Here is a 22,351-nt window from a genome sequence, read left to right on the forward strand (position 1 = left end):
GGCCAATCACATGCTGCAGCGGTCACATGGACTGCCGTGTCATCCAGGGATGTCGGGCTGGATATCAAGAGAGGGACGCGTCACCAAGGCAACGGCCGGGTAAGTATGAATTTCTTTTACTTTTACCTCGGAAAGGGCTGCCCCTTCTCTCTATCCTGCACTGATAGAGAGAAGGGGCTGCCGATTAGTGCAGTGCAATTTTGCATCGAAAACGTGCCCGTAAATACGGGTGGAATACTGGTGACACCGGAACCGTATTTCTGGGCACGGGTCCATAAATACTGGTGCAAAACGGGTCGAATACGTGTGACACCGGACCCGTATTTACGCCAGTATTTACGGGAGGGAAAAAATACGTTCGTGTGCATGAAGCCTAAAGCTCAGTGATATTTTGTAAACATGGAAACTTTTGAAAAAACGTTATTGTTTGCAGACATGGAACTCCTTTTGTTTGAAATTATTTGTAAGGCTGGGTTCAAATCAGCGTTGCTTTCCGTTGAGGGGTTCCGTCTGAGCTTTCCATCGGGAGAACCCCTCAACGGAAAGGTAATCAGAAACCTTAGCTTCCGTTTGCATCATCATTGATCTCAATGGTGACGGATACTTTGCTAATGGCTTCCATTTTTCACCGTTGTGAAAGGGTTCAGTGTTTTTGACGGAATCAATAGCGCAGTCGACGGAAAGCTCAGACAGAACCCCTCAACGAAAAGCAACGCTGATGTGAACAGGCCCTAATAAACAGCTCAATGTTTTGCATTACAGTAACACAAAAGTACTTTTTGAGCTTTTCTAAACAGGCAATTTTGTACCTTTAAAAAGTCCTATCTGCTTTTTGTTTTTGCCAATTCTTTTTGACCTCTTCTAAACTGGCAGTTTTGTACGTTAAAAAGTTCTCTGCCTTTTGTTTTTGCCACTAAGGCCTCGTGCACACTTACGTCACCGTTTTCACGGCCGCTTTTGACGGGTCCGTGAACCCGTTTTATCGGCCGTGTGGTTTCCGTGTGCACTCCCGCGTGCACTCCGTGTTTCAGTTTCCGTGCGCCGAGCATGGTACTGTCCAGGGTGCTGAAAGAGTTAATGGGCTGCACTAACTCTTTCAGCACCCTGCACAGTACCATGCTCGGCGCGAAGAAAATACAATTTTAATGTAATAAAATTTTAAAAAAAAAAATAAGTTCATACTTACATTCCTCCTGTCCGGCCTCCAGCGATGACGTTCAATTCATGTCGCCGATGCAGCCAATCACAGGCTGCCGCGGCCTCTGCAGCCAATCACATGCTTCCGCGGCCTCTGCAGCCAATCGCAGGCTGCCGCGGCCTCTGCAGCCAATCACAGGCTGCAGCGGCCTCTGCAGCCAATCACAGGCTGCCGCGTCACAAAAGAAGGTCGGACTGGAGGAAGAAGAGGGACTCGTCACCAGTTATTGATAGAGAAAAGTGGCTGCCGATTAGTGTAATAGTTTTCTAATGTTTTTCTGCCCGCCCGACGGTTGCTAGGCGACGGCTCCGTCACACACGGACGGCACACAGATGCCTTCCGTGTGCCTTCAGTTTTTTTGACGGCCCCATTGACTTGCATGGGCCTCACGGTCACGGAATCCCAGACCAAAGTAGGACATGCTCTACTTTGGATCGGAAAGGAGAAACGGACCGTCAAAAAAACTGAAGTGTGCATGACCCCATTGAAATGAATGGGTTCAGGCTGCTATCTGTGACAAAAACGGATAGCACCCTGAAGGAAAAAACTGAAGTGTGCATGAGGCCTAATTGTAAAAACTCTGTGTTAACATCTGCACTATGACTTTTGTTTGTAACGAACGCCATGACGCTGTGTGCCTGATCCTTTGTATCCAAACGATGCCTAACAGACTCCAGTGACTAATAAAGGGGTCTGTCAGGTTCCGTTGAAGTTTCTGTAATTTTGACAGCAAGAAAAGAGCTGCATGCTGCTACATTTTCTGTTATTTCTCTGTTTGTACTGACTGCAAGTGCACTAGAGAAGAAGCTACCCAAGAGAAGTGCTGCTTGTACATAGTCTGCGCAGGGTTAATGCATTCAAAGGGGCAGCACCCATTGTATATTTGTGGTAGGGTCAGAAAATATGGCTGTGGAAATAATTTAAAAGGGACACTCTAACCAAAACGAAAGTTTCCCAAGTGTTGCATTAAGGAATTCGATGTGTTAGTTTTTTTTAACCTGTTCTATTTCTTGCTTCTTCCATGACTATATATTACACTGGGGCTGTTGTATAGCAACAGTCTGAATCAGTCTTTTTTTTACTTGAGTCTATGGGAATCTAAGGGTATGTGCACGCGGCAGCGTCCGATACGTCTGAAATTACGGAGCTGTTTTCAGGAGAAAACAGCTCCATAATTTCAGACGTAATTGCTCGTCCTCGCATTTTGCGAGACGTCAAGGACGGCCGTAATTTAGAGCTGTTCTTCATTGAATTCAATGAAAAACGGCTCAAATTACGTCCAAAGAAGTGTCCTGCACTTCTTTGACGAGGCTGTCATTTTACGCGTAGTCGTTTGACAGCTGTCAAACGACGACGCGTAAATTACAGGTCGTCGGCACAGTACGTCGGCAAACCCATTCAAATGAAGGGGCAGATGTTTGCCGACGTATTGGAGCCGTATTTTCAGGCGTAAATCGAGGCATAATACGCCTCGTTTACGCCTGAAAATAGGTTGTGTGAGCCCAGCCTAAGTGTCACTCATACAGAGACCAGAACTTCCTGTATGATGAAATTGCAGGACTATTCCACACAAGTTCTCTACAGGGTGTTCCACACAAGTTCTCTACAGGGGAGGACGCAAACGCCTATAACAGTAAGGCCCCATGCACACGACAGTAATTTTTGACGTAATTACGTCACCATTCAGTTCTATTGACCGTGCCGTAGAACTGTGCTAGGAATTATGGAGCATATCCGTGTTTTACGGGCTGTGTTCCCATACTTTGTATGGGAGCACGGCCCGAAAATGCGGGTGGCCGTCAACCTTACTTATGATGATAACAAGATGGCTCCTGTCACAAAGTTATATTGAAGAAGATCACAGTTCAACATCCCTGGCTCCATACTTATGGTCTCTTAGCTTATTAAGGAGAATACTGAGGGAAGGATAATCACACTGTCCTCCCAGCATGCAGAGATGGTACTGGCTCTAGCTGCTTCTGTGTGCTGAGGCATCATCGGATTGATTGCACAGAATAGAGGAAGAGAAAGCAGGATGAAATCTAAAAATGAGGATGGTGTCTGATCAGAAGCAGACAGGGGGCTGGATTGCAGGGAAATGCGTACAATACACATAGAAAAAATCCAGATACACAAACAGGTCTTCTTTAGGGAAAAACAGTGAAAATTAATATTAGACTGCTGTAAGAAAAAAAAATAGTACCTCTGTACAATAGCAAACAACACTTATCTGTACACTTAAATGCTCTCTCTTATGGTATCCTGACAGTTTGTTGCACCTAAACAATATACCAATTCCATGCTGTCTCGTGCTGCAAGGCCTGAAACCAAGAACTCATAATTTTATCTCCTTCTCAGCTCAGATTGTAAAGCTTGCTACCGATTCAGTCATCCAGTTAAGTTAATCACAACAATGTCATGAGAATTCTAATAGTCCCAATCCTTCTAAACTCTTGCATTTTGAAGAACATCTTGTTGGTAGCAAGGCTTAAAGAATAAAGGCATAACTCTTTTGACATGTCATAGTGACATGTCAGAAGTTTTGCTCTGTGGGGTTCGGGGTGCTGAGAACCTTACCAATTGCTGAAACAAAGGAGAAGAAGAGCTCAGTGCCCCGTCGGTTGTGATGGGATTACTTCGGCTCTTCTCAGAGAGACAGGGTTAGCTGAAGACGGACTCATATAAGTCTTCAGCTAAACCCACCTCTCCCAGAAGAGCCGATGAAAGTCGAAGTGATCCTATAACAGCCAAAGTGGCACTGCACCTGGCTGAGCTCTTTTGCACCTTTGTTTCAGCGATTAGTAGGGGTCTCAACACCCGGACCCCCACCGATCAAAACTTTTGACATGTCACTATGACAACTCAAAAGCTTTATAAAATGACAGTTACTCTATTGCCCCTTGGCAAAATGCCACGTACATGTATATTACATCCGCCAGCTCATTGCAATGGGTGAAATAGAAGATCACTCGGAATCCATGTTTAACCATTTAGATGCTGCGGTTAATAGCGGCACTGACATCTAAGCCAGTAGAAAGAAATGGGTTGCCCCCTCTGACAGCCCATCGCTCTACTGCGTCGCGTTTGCATGGTGCCGATGGTTGTCATGGCAGCCTGAGGGGCTAACGAAGGGCCCCAGGTCTGGCATCTTTGTGCTCCTATTAGGCCCTATAGGAACCTGTAAAAATCAGAATATACTACAATACATTCGTTTTGCAGTATATTGTGCAAGCGATATACTGCCCCTTATTAGGGCCTATGGACATTATGTGCCAGAACGGAGACCCACCCTATGTGCCAGAAGGGAGACCCCCTCTGGCAGACCTGGCACATCCATGCATTACATGGACAGCTATTCGTTTGAATGGTACATGCTTCATTTCCCCTGCAGCAGCCACTGGTCGTGGTGGTGGTGAAAGAAACTGGAACACGTTGGCTTCTTTTTGAAATGGGGTAGTCTTTATGAGACAACCCCTTTAATGTAATTCATAGACTAGTCTTTTATTTTCTAGTCAACAGTAGAGACTTTTAGTCATGTAGTAATTTTTATGTCTTTACTAAACTTGTTACAGTAAAAAGCTAAAATAAAAGCTAAAATCTTCTCAGCTTTAATTATCATTTAATGTCCTGAGTGGGTTTACATCCAGATTCCTTCCACTCCAGATACTTCACATAGCAATTATATATATATATATATATATATATAATACAGAATTTGTAGCAATATGTACTTTAAATAGAAATAATGAAAGAGTACAAGTTAAAAAAAAACATCCCAGAGTTTTAATTGTAAATGTACATGTATTTTTGTAACCAAAAATGAGCTTTGGTATATACTAGAGACAGATCATACAATCAAGTGGTAACCATAACTATATAATGTTTTAAATTGGGCCATTACGTTACACTTACATCTGCCTTTTAACATGTTGGTAACATTGACAGCTAAATGCAATTGTGGCAGTTGTGTGACCTCACCACTTTGTGCAAGACTGTATTTTTTTTGCTAATTAAAATTGCTATGATGTATTTTTAGATATACATTTTATTGTGTCCTTATTTTCATTACACAATTTATAGCAGAAAATGCTGGCAGCCTCTATCATAACAGACTGCCTATACTAGATTGCACAGTTATAGTTTAGTTTCACTGAGTGATATATAAACCATTTATAGAAATAACATTATGAATGTTATCCACAGACTGCACGGCAAGATGCACACATAGCTTGCCTTCCACAATCTAGATTTCCTAAAAGAGGCAGATAAGAAATGCTACAATTAGAAATTGTGTTGAGGACTTTACTCTAAATAAGGGTGGATTTATAAGCTGCAGATTCCTGAATGGTGTTGGTTTGGCGGCAAAGACAAAGATTTCTGCAAGTTCCATTCAGATAAATGAGACCTTATTTCTACAACAACATCTGCCACGTGGGAATTCACCCTAAGGGTATGTTCACACGCTTAGCAAAATACGTCTGAAAATCTGGAGCTGTTTTCAAGCGAAAACAGCTCCTGATTTTCAGACGTTTTTGTAACAACTCGCGTTTTTCGCGGCGTATTTTACGGCCGATATTGGAGCTGTTTATTAATGGAGTCAATGAAAAACACCTCCAAAAACGTCCCAAGAAGTGACATGCACTTCTTTTTCGCGGGCGTCTTTTTACGCGCCGTATTTTGACAGTGACGCGTAAAATGAAGCCTCGTGGGAATAGAACACCGTAAATCCCATTGCAAGCAATGGGCAGATGTTTGGAGGCGCAATGGTGCTGTTTTTTCTGGCGTAATTCAAGGCGTAAACGGCCCGAATTACGTCTGAGACCACTGCGTGTGAACATACCCTAACTCTTTTCACATTCTGCAAGATTTTGAATACATAACTTTCGTTTCAGGTGACTTTTCAGAATAAGCTGTCATGTGTCTATACATAAAGAATATTTCTGGCCATTATATGACTTGTATTTGCATTTATCAGCAGCGTCTGTCTGTGTTTGTATCTCTCTCTGCAGCTGCTCCCCCTCTCCCATCCCTCTCCATAGACTTCTATGGGCAGCAGCTGGAACATGACCCAGTGAATTCAGAGTGAGTGATCAGTGCAGTAGGCAGGGAGGGAGGGAGGGAGGAGGAGAGGAGTCTGATAAGTGAAGAAAGATATATTTTTCTGTAAAAATAGTTAAGTCTTTAGATTTTCAAGGGACATAGTTTGGAGGGAAAACTCATGTATGGCCCACCTTGTATAGAAACGCGGCTGGTGACTGCAGGTGGCAATAATATCCATGTAATCCTACCTTAAATGGTCACTAACTTTTCAACAAACTGCAGAAATAAATGGTACATGCAAATCTAAGAAACTTTGTAATATATTGTTAGAGAAAAATGTCTCTTTCTCCACTGATCATGTTCCTCCATCCTTCCCCTTTCTAACTCTTCACTCCCTTTTAATTGATTACTAAATCCGTCTCCTCAAGACAAGACAGACTATCAGCTCACTGAAGGATCAGGGTACATGCTGCCCCCTAGAAGTTACACAGAGGGGAGGGGGAAGAGGGAGCAAGAGCTAAGTGAGTGGCAGAGACACACACACACACACACACACACACACTGCTGTAGCTTCTAGTAAGTGTTTTATCTCACCCAGTGCTTAAAGAGGCTCTGTCACCAGATTCTGAAATCCCTATCTCCTATTGCATGTGATCGGCGCTGCAATGTAGATAACAGTAAAGTTTTTTGTTTTTTTTAAAAACGTTCATTTTTGGCCAAGTTATGAGCTATTTTAGATATATGCAAATGAGGTTTGAAATGAACAACTGGGCGTTTTTTTTTTCGTTATGTCCAACTGGGCGTGTATTGTGTTTTTAACTGGGCGTGTTTACGTGTATGACGCTGACCAATCAGTGACCAGTCAGCATCATACACTCATCTCCATTGATTTATACAGCAGCGATGTGCAGCCACATAAACAGAGATTAACATTACTACAGTGTCCTGATAATGAATACACATGATCATCCAGCCTAGACGTCATGTGTATTCATCATCAGGACACTTCTGAATCTTTTCTGTGAGATTTGCAGCAAGGGAAACAAAATCTTGTTTACCTCCGTAATCTCGCGAGATTTCGTTTCCCTTGCTAGAAATCTCAAAGAAAAGATTCAGAAGTGTCAGGATTCTGAATACACATGACGTCCAGGCTGGATGGTCATGTGTATTCATTATCAGGACACTGCAGTAACGTTAATCTCTGTTTATGTGGCTGCACATCGCTGCTGTATAAATCAATGGAGATGAGTGTATGATGCTGACTGGTCACTGATTGGTCAGCGTCATACACGTAAACACGCCCAGTTAAAAACACAATACACGCCCAGCTGGACATAACGAAAAAAAACGCCCAGTTGTCCATTTCAAACCTCATTTGCATATATATAAAATAGCTCATAACTTGGCCAAATATAAACGTTTTAAAAAAAAACAAAAAAACGTTACTGTTATCTACATTGCAGCGCCGATCACATGCCATAGGAGATAGGGATTTCAGAATCTGGTGACAGAGCCTCTTTAATTCACTACTCATTACTGCTGTATATTGTCCACCATGCTTTTGCTGTTTTTGAGGGTGTGCTACAAAGAAATTGGGGAGCAGGATGTTCTCTTCTCTATTTGTGCTTTGTATGGCAGACATGATAGCTGTTAGTCTCCACTCACTAGCTCAGGGAAAGCTAATAATTAGAGATAGGGCCTGTAGGGGGAGAACTGCAAAAAAAAAAAAATGCAGGATACAAGTCCTACAATGGCCAGAAATAGTGTTATTCCTTGTAACGCTGCTTCCCACAGCCGCCGTATACTTACTTCTTCACAGCGTTTTCTGGCTCCTGACCACAGCCGCCTACCTCCATCACTCTGGGCTGTTTGAGCTCTCCAATGCTGACGATCTCGTCCTGCAATCCCTAGTGCACATACACGCTGACCCTCCTATTCCTAATTGGCCAATGCGCGCCTAATTATCGACCCATCTTTTCCAGTGTATAAAGGGATCCTCCATGGGTTAATTTATTGCCTGAGCAACCTGGTTCCTCCTAGCTTGCTAGTGATTCTCTGCTGATCGTTTGTTTGGAATTTCTGTGTTTGACTCTTCCTGTACCTTTGACTATCCATGCCTGCCATTTGCCCTGACCTCTTGCTAGTGACCTGTGATGATTCTATGCCACCTGGCCAGACCTTTTGCTCTACCAATTGTGAGTGCATGTTTGCTGCCTGCCATGATCATTGCTATACCTGACCCTGCATACTCTCCTTCGATTTTAGTACTACACCTGTTTAAGTTGGCCGTCACCACTACTCTTGGTGTAGCAACCTGGGGTTCCCCAGCAGCAAAGTCCAGATCCAATTATACGGGTTAAAGGATGAATACTTGGGGTCTCTTTAGTGTATGTTCACACGATAGCAGGCATTTACGGCTGAAATGACAGCCTGTTTTCAGAAGAAAACAGCTGCGTCGTTTCAGCCGTAAATGCTCCTCCTCGTAATATACGAGGCGTCTGTGACGCTCGTACATCTTGAGCTGCTCTTCATTGAGTTCAATGAAGAACAGCTCAAATTACGTTGCAAAGAAGTGCCCTGCACTTCTTTGCCGAGGCAGTCAATTTACGCGTCGTCGTTTGACAGCTGTCAAACGACGACGCATAAATTACAGGTCGTCTGCACAATACGTCGGCAAACCCATTCAAATGAATGGGCAGATGTTTGCCGACGTATTGTAGCCCTATTTTCAGACGTAAAACGAGGCATAATACGCCTCGTTTACGTCTGAAAATAGGTCGTGTGAACCCAGCCTTAGACTTCGCTCCCTGGTTTAGCCCTACGTCAAATACCTTGGTAACAAAGTAGGTTTGCACCATCCACAGCAGTCCCTGTGACATTCCTCATGTACACACATATGACAGTTTATTCTAAAAAGTCATCTAAAATGTTATTTACGCTTTAAATGAAATCACGGCTTTGTAAAGTGCAAGCTGTCACTGTAGAAGATTCTTTAAAGAGGCTCTGTCACCACATTATAAGTGCCCTATCTCCTACATAAGGAGATCGGCGCTATAATGTAGGTGACAGTGATGCTTTTTATTTAGAAAAATGATCTATTTTAAACCACTTTATTAGCGATTTTTAGCTTTATGCTAATGAGTTTCTTAATGCCCAACTGGGCGTGTTTTTACTTTCGACCAAGTGGGCGTTGTACAGAGGAGTGTATGACGCTGACCAATCAGTGACCAGTCAGTGTCATGCACTCCTCTCCATTCATTTACACAGCAGCATCGCGTTCTTACTAGAACACGATGCGCAGCCACATACACAGACATTAACGTTAATCAAGTGTCCTGATAATGAATATACATGACCTCCAGACAGGACGTCATGTGTATTCAGAATTCTGACACTTCTGAATCTCTTCTGTGAGATTTCAGCAAGGCAAACATAATCTCGCGAGATTACAATGTAAACGAGATTTCGTTTCCCTTGCTGGAAATCTCACAGAAAAGATTCAGAAGTGTCAGGATTCTGAATACACATGACGTCCAGGCTGGAGGTCATGTATATTCATTATCAGGACACTTGATTAACGTTAATGTCTGTGTATGTGGCTGCACATCGTGTTCTAGTAAGAACGTGATGCTGCTGTGTAAATGAATGGAGAGGAGTGCATGACGCTGATTGGTCAGCGACATACACTCCTCTGTACAACGCCCACTTGGTCGAAAGTAAAAACACGCCCACTTGGGCATTAAGAAACTCAATAGCATAAAGCTAAAAATCGCTAATAAAGTGGTTTAAAATAGATCGTTTTTCTAAATAAAAAGCATCACTGTCACCTACATTACAGCGCCCATCTCCTTATGTAGGAGATAGGGCACGTATAATGTGGTGACAGAGCCTCTTTAACCACTTAATGACGCAGCCTAGTTTGGGCCTTAAGGTTTAGAGTCCATTTTTCAAATCTGACGTGTCACTTTATCTGGTAATAACTTTGGAATGCCTTTATTAATCCAAGAGATTCTGACTATGTTTTCTCGTGACACATTGGACTTTTTGTTAGTGGTAAAAATTGGTTGATACATTCAGTGTTTATTTGTAAAATAAAAATAGCAACATTTTGAGAAAATTTGGAAAAATAAGCATTTTTATGAATTTAAATGTATCTGCTTGTAAGGCAGATGGTTATACCACACAAAATAGTTACTAGTTCACATATCTCATATGTCTACTTTATGTTGGCATCGTTTTTTGAACGTCCTTTTACTTTTCTAGGACGTTGCAAGGCTTAGAACATAAACAGCAATTTCTCATATTTTCAAGAAAATTTCAAAAGCCTTTTTTTTTTAACGTACCAGTTCAGTTATGAAGTGGCTTTGAGGGGCCTATATATTATAACCCCCCATAAAACAACCCATTTTAAAAACTAAACCCCTCAAAGTATTCAAAACAGCATTTAGAAAGTTTGTTAACCCTTTAGGCGTTTCACAGGAATTGGAGAAAGTGGAGAAATTGGAGAAAGTGGAGGTGAAATTTACAAATGTCATTTTTTTAGCAGAAAATCCTTTTATTTAATTTTTTCGTCTGTAACACAGAAGGTTTTACCAGAGAAATGCAACTTAATATTTATTGCCCAGATTCTGCAGTTTTTAAAAATATCCCTCATGTGGCCCTAGTGTGGTAATGGACTGAAGTACAGTATACAGAAGCAAAGAAGCACATAGTAGATTTTGGGTCTCCTTTTTATTAGAATATATTTTAGGCACTATGTCAGGTTTGAAGAGGTCTTGTGGTGCCAAAACAGTGGAAACCCCCCAAATGTGACCCCATTTGGCAAATTACACCCCTCAAGGAATTTTTGAGGGGTATAGAAAACATTTTGACCCCACAGGTTTTTTGCTGCATTTAGTGCAATTAGGCTGTATTATTGAACATTTTTACAAGGATTAAAGGAGAAAAAGCCCCCACAACATTTGAAAAGCAATTCCTCCCGATTACAACAATACCCCATATGTGGTAATAAACTGCTGTTTGGACACACGGCAGGGCTCAAAAAGTTAAGAAGCGCCATTTGGCTTTTCGAGCTCAAATTTATCTGGTATGGTTTTCGGATGCCATGTCACATTTGCAAAGCCCCTGAGGGACCAAAACAGTGGAAACCTCCCAAAAGTGACCCCATTTGGGAAACGACACCCCTTTAAGAATCTATCTAGGGGTATAGTGAGCATTTAGACTCCACAGGACTTTTGCAGAATTTATTGGAATTAGGCAGTGAAAATGAATATCAAAATTCTTTCCACTAAAATGTTGAATGTTTTCATTTTCACAAGAGATAACGGAGAAAAGTCACCCCAAAATCTGTAATTTAATTTCTCCCGAGTACGGCAATATCCCATATGAGGTCAGAAACTGCTGAATAAATTATAAATGGTGCCAGATCTTATCCCCTTTTGGAACACATTCTGCACCTTTTGTGTCGCCATATTCTGAGAGCCAGAACTTTTTTATTTTTTCCACTGAGCTGTGTGAGGGCTTATTTTTTGCGGGACAATCTGTAGTTTACATTGGCACCAATTTGGGGTACGTGCGACTTTTTGATCAGTTTTTCGAGGCATGGTGACTAAAGAACAGCAATTCTACTATTTTTATTTATTTATTTTTTTTACAGCGTTCACCATGCACTGTAAATGACATATTCACTTTATTGTGCGGGCCGATACGATTACGGCGCTACCAAATGTATATAGTTTTTTTTATGTTTTACAGCGTTTGCACAATAAAATACTTTTTTTTTTTTTTTTAAGAGCCATAACTTTTTTTTTTTTTTTTCATCAAAAAAGCTGTGTGGGGGCTTGTTTTTTGCGGAACGAACTATAGTTTTGGTTAGTTCCATTTCTGGGTAAATACAACTTTATGATTTCTTTTTATTCCATTTTTTGGGACGTGGAGTGACCAAAAAATAGCGATTCTGGTATGGTTTATTATTTTTATTTTTTTACAGCGTTCACCGTGCGGGATAAATAACAATATACTTTTATCTTTTACGGCCGTTACGGATGTGGCGATACTTATTATGTATAGTTTATTTATTTTTCTATTTAATGGTAAAGGACTTAATAAGGGAAAAGGGGCAAATTTTACTTTTATTACTTTAAAAAAAACAAAAACATGGAGACATGAAGGCATGAAGCCCTGATCACTATTCTAATACACTGCACTACATACGTAGTGCAGTGTATTAGAGCTGTCAGTTGGCAGGACCTACTAGGCTTCCTTAGATGGCAGACCCGGAGGTCACTGTTAGGCCTCCGGTTGCCATAGCCCGTCGTGGATCACGTCGTGGGGCCGTCGATAGTGTTCTAACCTCTTAGAAGCCGCGATCACTTTTGAACGCGGCTTCTATGGGGTTAATCGGTGGGGACCACCGCGATCTGTCCCTGGGGAAGGAGCTGTGACATAGACCTTGCGTCTATGAAAGGCGCTGATTGGCAGGGCACTATGACTTGTCCTGTCAATCAGCGCCTTTCAACGACGCAAAGAAGTAATCGCGCCACTTGAGTCGTTGAAAGGCGCTGAATGGCTGGGCACGGAACGTATCTGGCCATTCATCGCCTATAGTGCAGGAGGGGGTGGCAGCGGCTGGTTTTAGTGTCACCACCACCCCCTCATAGAGCCAGCAGGCCGCCGTCATGGATGGTGCGGCCCTGGCGCCCCCCCCCACATTCCCTCTTAGTTGTGCCCAGGCCCCGCCTGCCTCCCCCTCCCTTAGCTACACCCCTGCAAAAACTACATCAAAATTGTGTGTGTAATCCTGGCCTTAAAATGTTTGCAAAATAAAATTGGAATGCATATAACTAAAATTACCTAAACATACTCCTCGTAGGCAATTTCTGATTTTTTTCAATGAGCTATGTTATAATAAACAACAATAATCTGTTGAAAAATTGTTGTATGTATGCAATTGTAAATTTCTTCACTTTTTTCAGGTCATTATGTTTCAGTGGATACAACACGTGGAATTCATGGACAGAAAGCTGTTCTCCTCAGTCCTGATCTCCAGCCTGATGAATGGAGCTGTCTTAGATTAGTTTATCAAATTACTGGACTGGAATTCTCCCCCAATCCCAGTTTGTTAAATGTTTTTGTCAGTCCTGATGGAGAGAGCTTTGATTACCTTCTATGGTCAAGCCAGGAACAGTCAGATGGCTGGTTAATAGCAAGTGTAGATTTAAGAAATTCGACAAAAAAATATAAGGTAAATATTAGATGTTTTTATTATTTTACAAAACTTTGTGGGAGAAATGTATATAACAAAATAAACAATATAGGCAAACATATTAAGTATGAGCTTACTGACATTTAGGGCTTATTCAGATGAACGTGATATACGTCCGTGCAACGCGCGTGATTTTTACGCGCGTCGTACGGACCTATATTAGTCTATGGGGCTGTGCAGACAGTTCCATGATTTTTACGCAGAGTGAGTCCGCTGCGTAAAACTCACGACATGTCCGTTCTTTATGCGTATTTTGCGCATCACGCACCCATTTCCGTGGGACGCGCGTGATTCGCGCAACAGCAGTAAAACTATGAATGAAAACAGAAAAGCACCACGTGCTTTTCTGTTTACAAACATACAAACAGAGTGTCATAATGATGGCGGCTGCGCGAAAATCACGCAGCCGCGCATCATACAGGGCTGACACACGGAGCTGTTAAGTACCTTTTGCGCGCGCAAAACGCACACGCTCATGTAAATCCAGCCTAAGGATAAGTTCACACGTAGCGTAAATACTGCAGGTTTTCCGCAACAGATTCCGTTGCGGAAAATCCGTAGCTTAATATAGAAGCAGCAAAGTGGATGAGATTTGAACAAATCTGATCCACACGCTGCGTAAATGCTGAGCGGAAAAAACGTTCAGAAATTGAGCTGCGGTGCAGTTTTTTAGTCCGCAGCATGTCAATTGTATTTGCGTAATCTATGCTTATTTGTTGCGGGTCTTTAAAAATTCCCTGCGGCGCCCAGGACGGATACGCTGTGTGTATTTACGCACGGTATCCGCCCTGTGTGAACATACCCTAAAAGGGGAAAGCAGCTGTTGCTATGAGCAAATGGCTATTGCAGCAGCCACTCTTCTCTACATTCATAAAATGTTGTGCTGATGGTCCTAGGAGAGTAAGGGTATGTTCACACGGCAGCGTCCGTAACGGCTGAAATTACGGGGCTGTTTTCAGGAGAAAACAGCACCGTAATTTCAGCCGTAATGGCATGTTGACGCGCTATTTCGCTGCGTCCATTACAGACGTAAATGGAGCTGTTTTTCCATGGAGTCAAGGGAATACGGCTCCAACTACGTCTCAAGAAATGACAGGCACTTCTTTGTCGCGGGCGTCTTTTTTACGCTCCGCCTTTTGACAGCGGGGCTTAAAAAAAATGACCGTGTGCACAGGACATCGTAAGACCCATTCTAATGAATGGGCAGATGTTTGCCAACGCTATCGAGCCGCATTTTCGGACGTAAATCGAGGCGTAAAACGCCCGAATTACGTGCGTAAATAAGCCGTGTGAACATACCCTAAGGGTATGTGCACACATAAAATAAAAAATGGCTCAAAATACGGAGCTGTTTTCAAGGGAAAACAGCTCCTGATTTTCAGACGTTTTTTAATCAAAGTCACGTTTTTCGCTGCGTTTTTAAACGGCCGTTTTTGGAGCTGTTTTTCTATAAAGTCTATGAAAAACGGCTCCAAAAACGGCTGAAGAAGTGACATGCGCTTCTTTTTCGCGGCCGCTTTTTTTTACGCGGCCGCTTTGAAGGACGGCCGCGTAAAAAATGCCCTGTCGGAACAGAACTCCGTATTTCGCATTGAAATCAATGGGAAGATCTTTGGAGGCGTTCTGCTTCCGATTTTTCAGCCGTTTTATGGGACGTTTACGGCCCGAAAAACGTCTGACAAACACTCCGTGTGAACATACCCTAACACAAGGGAATTTGATAACCTTGCAGCTGCTTTTCACTATTTGAATTGCTCAAATTTGCTCACAAGGCAATTCCCTAATATATAAAGTGGCTCCAGCATCTTAAGTGACATATATGAGGGTCAGGCAAATAGCGGTGTGCTTTTCCACCCCACCACTATTGCACCTAGACTAGTTTAGCAAAATGCACTTGTTGGTTTGGTACAATTTTAACGGGTTTTAATAAAAAATAAAAAAAACTGTTCCAGAAAATGTTGATTTTTTTTCCCATTCTATTGTAGATTATACTGGAAGGTATTCTTGGAGCTGATGAAAAAAGCAGTATAGCAATCTATGAGTTAAAAATGACTACTGGGTATTGCATTGGTAAGTGTGAAATTCTAGAAAAGTATATTTCTGGAGGGCTACACATGACATTTTAAAATGTGACAGGAGAGGTTATTACCTCTGTTGAAACACTATAATATAGCATTGAATTTATTGCTTATTTTGCTGGAACCTATATGAGCAAACCAGAAGCCATAAAGTTCTGTAGCATTAAAGTGCCTGTTTAAATGTACCACGTAGAAATATGACTTGCTCAATAACTGTACATTCTATTGGGAGTCAAATGCATGTGGGGCAGAAGCTAACAAGTCTTCAGATCAGAATATTTAAACATTTTTGTTAGGCCAGTTTCACACACAATGGGGCAGATATACGAATGTGTCTGCAGCTCGAATGTGTCGAAAATCTGGCGCATCTTGGAGCAGTTTGGCACATTTATTGTTAATCCAGATATTTGCGCCTCACTAGAGTGTTCTAAAAAGGGACATGGCGTAAAGAGGCTCTGTCACCACATTATAAGTGCTCTATTTCCTACATAATCTGATCGGCGCTGTAATGTAGTTAACAACAGTGTTTTTTTATTTTGAAAAACGATCATTTTTGAGCAAGTTATGAGCAATTTTAGATTTATGCTAATTAGTTTCTTAATGCCCAACTGGGCGTTTTTTAACTTTTGACCAAGTGGGCATTATAAAGAGAAGCATATGACGCTGACCAATCAGCATCATACACTTCTCTCCATTCATGTCCATTTGTATTCAGCACAGCTTGATCTCGCGAGATCACGCTGTGCTGTCACATACACCCACATTAACTTTACTGAAGTGTCTTGAGAGTGAATAGACATTGCCTCCAGCCAGGACTCGATGTATATTCACACTCCCGACACTTCGGTAAAGTTTTTGTGGGACTTACTCACACAGCACAGCGCAATCTCGTGAGATCACGCTGTGCTGTCATTCACAGCGTGATCTCGCGAGATTACGCTGTGATTAAGTCCCACACTAACTTTACCGAAGTGTCGGGAGTGTGAAAGGACATTGAGTCCTGGCTGGAGGCAATGTCTATTCACTCCCAAGACACTTCAGTAAATTTAATGTGGGTGTATGTGAAAGCACAGTGTGATCTCGTGAGATCACGCTGGGCTGAGTACAAATAGACATGAATGGAGAGAAGTGTATGACGCTGATTGGTCAGCGTCATCACTCCTCTGTACAACGCCCACTTGGTCAAAAGTTAAAAAATGCCCAGTTGGGCATTAAGAAACTAATTAGCACAAATCTAAAATTATAATGTACTTATAATGTGGTGACAGAGCCTCTTTAAGTGAAATTGGGCATGGCTTAAAATGCGTCATCGTGCACCAAAAAAACTGGCACCAAACTCTGTCATACACTAAGCCAAATCAAAAGTAGTATAAGAAGGTGAGAAGTGTCTAGGAGGTCAAGTAAGATACGCCAAATTTATCATACAGCATTTACCACTGTAAGGGTATGTTCACACCCACTATTTACGGACGTAATTCAGGTGTTTTACGCCTGGAATTACGGACGAAAATACTGCTTGAATGCGTCGGCAAACATCTGCCCATTCATTTGAATGGGTTTTACGATGTATTGTGCGTAAAAAAGACGCCCGCGTCAAAGAAGTGCATTTCACTTCTTGAGACGTAATTGGAGCCGTTTTCCATTGACTCCATAGAAAAACAGCTCCAATTACGTTCGTAATGGACGCTGCGAAAAACCCCTGCACATGCCATTACGTCTGAAATTCAGGAGCTGTTTTCGCCTGAAAACAGCTCCGTAATTTCAGGCGTATCGGACGTGTACGTGTGAACATACCCTAATACATTTAGTGCATGTTCTAACTGCCTGGACTAAGATTACACTCCCTAAATCTTAGGCTGCATTAGTACATCTGCCCCAATGTTTTTCACCGTTTTCGGTGGCATTTTCCCACAGCTTTTTTGCATTTTTTTTTTGGGGGGGGGGGGGGGACACTGCAGACACATGTTATTTAAAAGTCCATAGTAAAGTATGAATATCTTTACATGCACAGCGTTTTAGTTGAATGCGTTTTTCCAGGCGTTTTCCCATCAATGGCCTGTACAAAAGGAAAATCACCAAAAATGCATTTAAAAAAATGCCATAAAGAAAGGCTTCAAACACCTGACGTTTTTTACGTGCATTTTAAAATGTTGAGAAAAAAACACTGCGTGAAAGAGGCCTAATGATCGTATACTAACCACGTTTATGTACATGTATCTACTGTATATATGGGCTTTTTTAATATGTCCATATTTGTGATCTGTGTTTCCTCCATATGTATTTTGCCAAAAACAAGAAAGATCTGTTCGGAAAGAATTTTTATGGTTTTTACATAAATAAAATATATGTAGAAAACGCCCTCCTCAAATACAGCTGTGCAGAAAATATATGTCGGGCATGGTATAGACCATGTTTTTTCAACTGTCTGTTATAGACTGCACTTAGTCAGGCCTAGACAAAACTTATTGAGGTCTAGGAGACAGCAATAATGCATTCTGAAGATGCCGTTAGGCTGTATTCGAGATCCGTTTCACATAGGTACCGATGCCTATAGCTTGGTATGTGCCCATACTGTGACTACTTATGACTCAGATTTTACACGGAGATCTACTTCAAAAGGGAATAAGGGGTATAACATAAACATTTACATAGCCCTTTACCCTTTTAGACCTAAACTAAGTATTGCCAAAAAAGGCAGGTAGCAAACGTGGTGAAAAATAAAAATATCTGGATGCTGGAAAGTCTTGTTTGCTCTATGCCTTCCCTTGAATGTTATACATATTATATTGCTGTCCACTTACTTGGTACATTTTAAACATTATGTTGCATAATATTAAGAATTCGTAAGTTTTTTTTCTCTTCATATTCATAATGTTCTACCACGAAATGTTAAAAGCAATATTCCCACTACAGTGACATAACTAGAGAAAGGAAAGTTACAGATGACTTCATTTATAATGAATTACATGTTTTCAGTAAAGCATTTGGGTTTTATTGCCATAGAAAAAGAACTGTTTTGTCTGGTTACTCAGCAAAAGGATCATTGTGTTTTGCAGAAATATCCATGGAGTGAATGTCTTCTATCATGATTATCATATGAATAACGATTTGCATGTGGTTATCAGTGTTTTGACTGCCTTTATGTCATTGCAGAGTGCGATTTTGAGGAAAACCATCTCTGTGGTTACATGAACAGCTGGAACCCAAATGTAAACTGGTTTGTTGGAGGAGGGAACATCAGAAATTCACAAGCTATCATGCCTAAAGACCACACACTTGGCAGTGAAATTGGTAAGTCAGTTAGTTCGTTCTGTCTTGTGAATACAGGAAAGTTTGAGGCTGATAAACATGGGAGAAACATGGGAGACGGGTGATCCGAGTTAGATCCGAAATAAGAACAGTTAAACATGGGTGCCATACACACGGGTTCTTCATCTGCCTACTGCTGCAAATGTAATGTGGTATTCCATCAATAAATTAGTCACACATATCCACCAGTTTTTATGGATATGTCTGTTTTTTTTATCAATAGGTGCCCCCATCATAACTTCTCTTTTTACTTTCATAGGACACTACATGTATGTTGACTCTGTTTATGCCAAGCACTTCCAAGAAGTAGCCCAGTTGGTGTCCCCTTTGATTGTTAGTCCCATCTCGGGTTGCCTTTCTTTCTATTATCGTATTCATCGTGAAAGTAGCAATCATTTCATGGTCTATACTAGAGACTTACATGGGTCCTATGAGGAAATCTGGAAAATGAATGATGTAAGACAAGGGGAATGGAACCTAGCTGAGGTTGATTTGAATGCATTATTCCCAGTTGAGGTAAGACAGGTTCGATGTAATACTTTTTAAAGTACGTTTTATCATTCTGTCCTTTTATGTTGAATTGTTTTTTTTATTTGGTTATTGGCCTTTCAAATCATATAACCAGATCCGAACATCATTTTATAGTTTGCATAAAGTATTCATATATAGACAAAGTTTATAAGCTTTTGAAATATATTGCATTACTTATCTTATACAAATCTTGTCTATATCCAGAGGTAAATTCACATTTATGTTGGCTTCTGAGCTGAAATCTGCCAAAATTCCTTACTTGTTCCGTGTTTGCACAAATCTGTCTCAAAATGTTGTGGACAGTGTAGCCTTTACACAAGGCACAATACAGTAGTCTGATGTAAGAAAAATTAACTGTCTCGCTGTGTTATGGGAGCTAAGTTGTTAAGAATATCTGGAGACAAGAATGTTGACTGCTTATAGTGAGAATCAGCAGAATTATAAAATACAGCTCTGAACCATAATGCAGCCTGTAACTCAGAATTAATACAAAATAAGTAATGCAATGTAATTATTTTGTATAGATTATTTCTTTATATAAACTGTGAAATTTTGTTCATACATAGACAAACCTTTTAGGGTACGTTCACAAGTAGCGTGAATACTGTGAATTTTCATCAACGGATTTAGTTGCGGAAAATCTGCAATATAAAACAGTAGCAGCAAGTGGAGAAGATTTGAACCAATCTCATCCACATGTTGCATAAATGATAAGCGGAAAAAATTCTCAGAAATTGACCTGCGGTGCGTATTTTTAATCCGCATCATGTCAATTGTTTTTGCGTAATCACTGCTTTCTTGCTGGTTTTCCCCATTTAATTCAATGGGGAGCTAAAACCCGCAACAAATAGCAGATGTTCCGTTTCTTGCAACGGAAAAGCAGCGATTCCTCAACAAAAAATCCAACTCTGAAAAAAAATAATCTTATACTTACCCAGAATTCTGTGTTTCTTCATCCTGGCCGGCCTCCTGAGATGACATTTTATTCCATGTGACCGCTGCAGCAAATCACAGGCTGCAGCGGTCACATGGGATGAAACGTCATCCCAGGAGGCCGGCCTGCAGGATGTCAGAGGGACGCCTTGCCATGGCTATGTAAGTTTTTTTTTTTTTTGCAACTTTCCGCAGCGGACATTCCGGCTGAAAAACGACACCACAATTTGGTGCGTTTTTTTGCCCGGAATTCCTTGCAGCGCCCAGGGCAGATACGATGTGTGCTTTTACGCAGCGTATCCGCCCTTTGTGAACATAGCCCTAAAGTGTTCTATTAATGAACACTTTAAAGTAAAAGTGCCATATACAGAGTTGGTAGTTTTTTACCTGCGCTCACTTCCACCTGCGGTGAAGGAACCTGCAACTCTGCTTCATTCAAGTGAATTGGGTTGTGCAACATTTCCCTGCCCAGTGGGAGGTTAGGAGTGCTGCTGGACAGCGAAAAACTTTGAAAAAGCTGAAGTGCTGACCTAGTGCTGCGGACCCTTCATTCTGAGGATCAGTGGTGGTCCTGTTAGTCGGATATCACAGATCAGCAAGTGATGACATATCCTAGCAATGTGTCATCACACTGAATATGTGCTATCTAATTTTCAAATACCTAATTAGTGAATTCATTCTAACTTACAGATGGGAGTCCCCATTCAGGGCTATTAACCAGAGCAAAGAACAGATACAATGCGTCTCTAGCTCTGGATCACCCAACACTTCCATGCATTCATTTCCCCCGTTGTGGGCTGCAGGGAAATTAAACACTTGATGATGGCTTCCCCCACAGATTACGACCGATCACTGGGGGGGGGGGGGTCCCGCTTGAGGGACATCCAGTGAACAGCTCTTTGTCAGGGGACCCTTCTAAAAAAAACTGACAATGTTTTTTGAAGAAAGAGATATAATATGATTTATGTCAGAAATGTTAAATGTTGTTTCATTATTTCAGATTGTCTTTGAAGTTGCATTCAATGGCATCCAAGCAGGATATGTTGCTGTAGATGATATTTCATTTTCTGCTGAATACTGCACTGAAGAAAGAGGTATGAGTTTCCTTCTTCTATCAGTTTGCCAATATAGCACTGATTCACATGTTTGCTTTGTCAATTTAATAATTCCTAAAAAGTGAAGCATTAGAAGTCCAAAGGGATCGTGTCCAAATATAAAAACAAACCTAAAGTCTAAATTCTTGGCAGTGAGCAGTGGAGACAGCTTTCCCTATAGGCATGGGGAATGAGTACCAAATCAACTCTTTTACAGATATCTATGGATGTTAAGGAGTTAATGGTGTAATGAAGACAGGGACTTAGTATTAATGGTGCAAGGTAGACAGGGGCTTCTCCCCTTATTTATCTCTTCAAGAAACATGATAAAAATCCAGGTGCGTAGTTAAAGGCTCATTGGTCCTGGTGCAAAAGTTCTGCTTGCCCCCCGCCTCCACCACCACCAGCAACAAAATCTCAGTGTTTACATTTTTATCTTACAAGTACATTTGTAAGGATTTTAACCCAGAAACTCCTGTATCCCATGCAGCAGCTCTTCTCACTGAACTAACTGATGCTGCTAGACAGCTGCACTGCTAAATCTGTTTAGTTTCTCTTGAATTTTGCCTCTCTGGATTCCTTGCCTTGACTGCCTGATTGGTCTCACCCTATTGGGTTACCATAAAACTCTGGCCTTTGCACTTCCTGATTGCCAGACTATCAGCTTTCTGCCTTACTCTACATTCTGTTGCTTCTCATCTGTGTGCCGAACTTGGATTGTTTCCTGACCACGTCTGTGCCTCACGCTATAGCCTGTTGTTGTAAAGGATCTGCCAGACACAGCGTCTGTGTCGACGCCCGTGGTTAATCAGTCTGCATCTGCTCCTAGGTCTGATAGAGTGACTCGATCTGCTACCACTCAGGCTGGTAGGCTGAGGAGTGGGAGAACCTATCACAGCCTGGC

General features: G+C 41.5%; 1 protein-coding gene across 1 annotated transcript in view; it reads left to right on the forward strand.

Moving 5' to 3' along the window:
* Nucleotides 1–12,915: 12,915 nt before the first annotated feature.
* The window catches only part of MAMDC2 (MAM domain containing 2), an 86,499-nt gene continuing 77,063 nt past the window's right edge, over nucleotides 12,916–22,351 (forward strand). The window contains exons 1-6 of the mRNA XM_075860441.1: nucleotides 12,916–12,922; nucleotides 13,213–13,481; nucleotides 15,488–15,572; nucleotides 18,734–18,871; nucleotides 19,149–19,405; nucleotides 21,354–21,447. Coding sequence (XP_075716556.1) covers nucleotides 12,916–12,922; nucleotides 13,213–13,481; nucleotides 15,488–15,572; nucleotides 18,734–18,871; nucleotides 19,149–19,405; nucleotides 21,354–21,447 — 850 coding nt within the window. The remainder of the gene's footprint in view (nucleotides 12,923–13,212; nucleotides 13,482–15,487; nucleotides 15,573–18,733; nucleotides 18,872–19,148; nucleotides 19,406–21,353; nucleotides 21,448–22,351) is intronic.

The sequence above is a fragment of the Rhinoderma darwinii genome, chromosome 1, assembly GCF_050947455.1.
Source record: "Rhinoderma darwinii isolate aRhiDar2 chromosome 1, aRhiDar2.hap1, whole genome shotgun sequence".
NCBI lineage: Eukaryota > Metazoa > Chordata > Amphibia > Anura > Rhinodermatidae > Rhinoderma > Rhinoderma darwinii.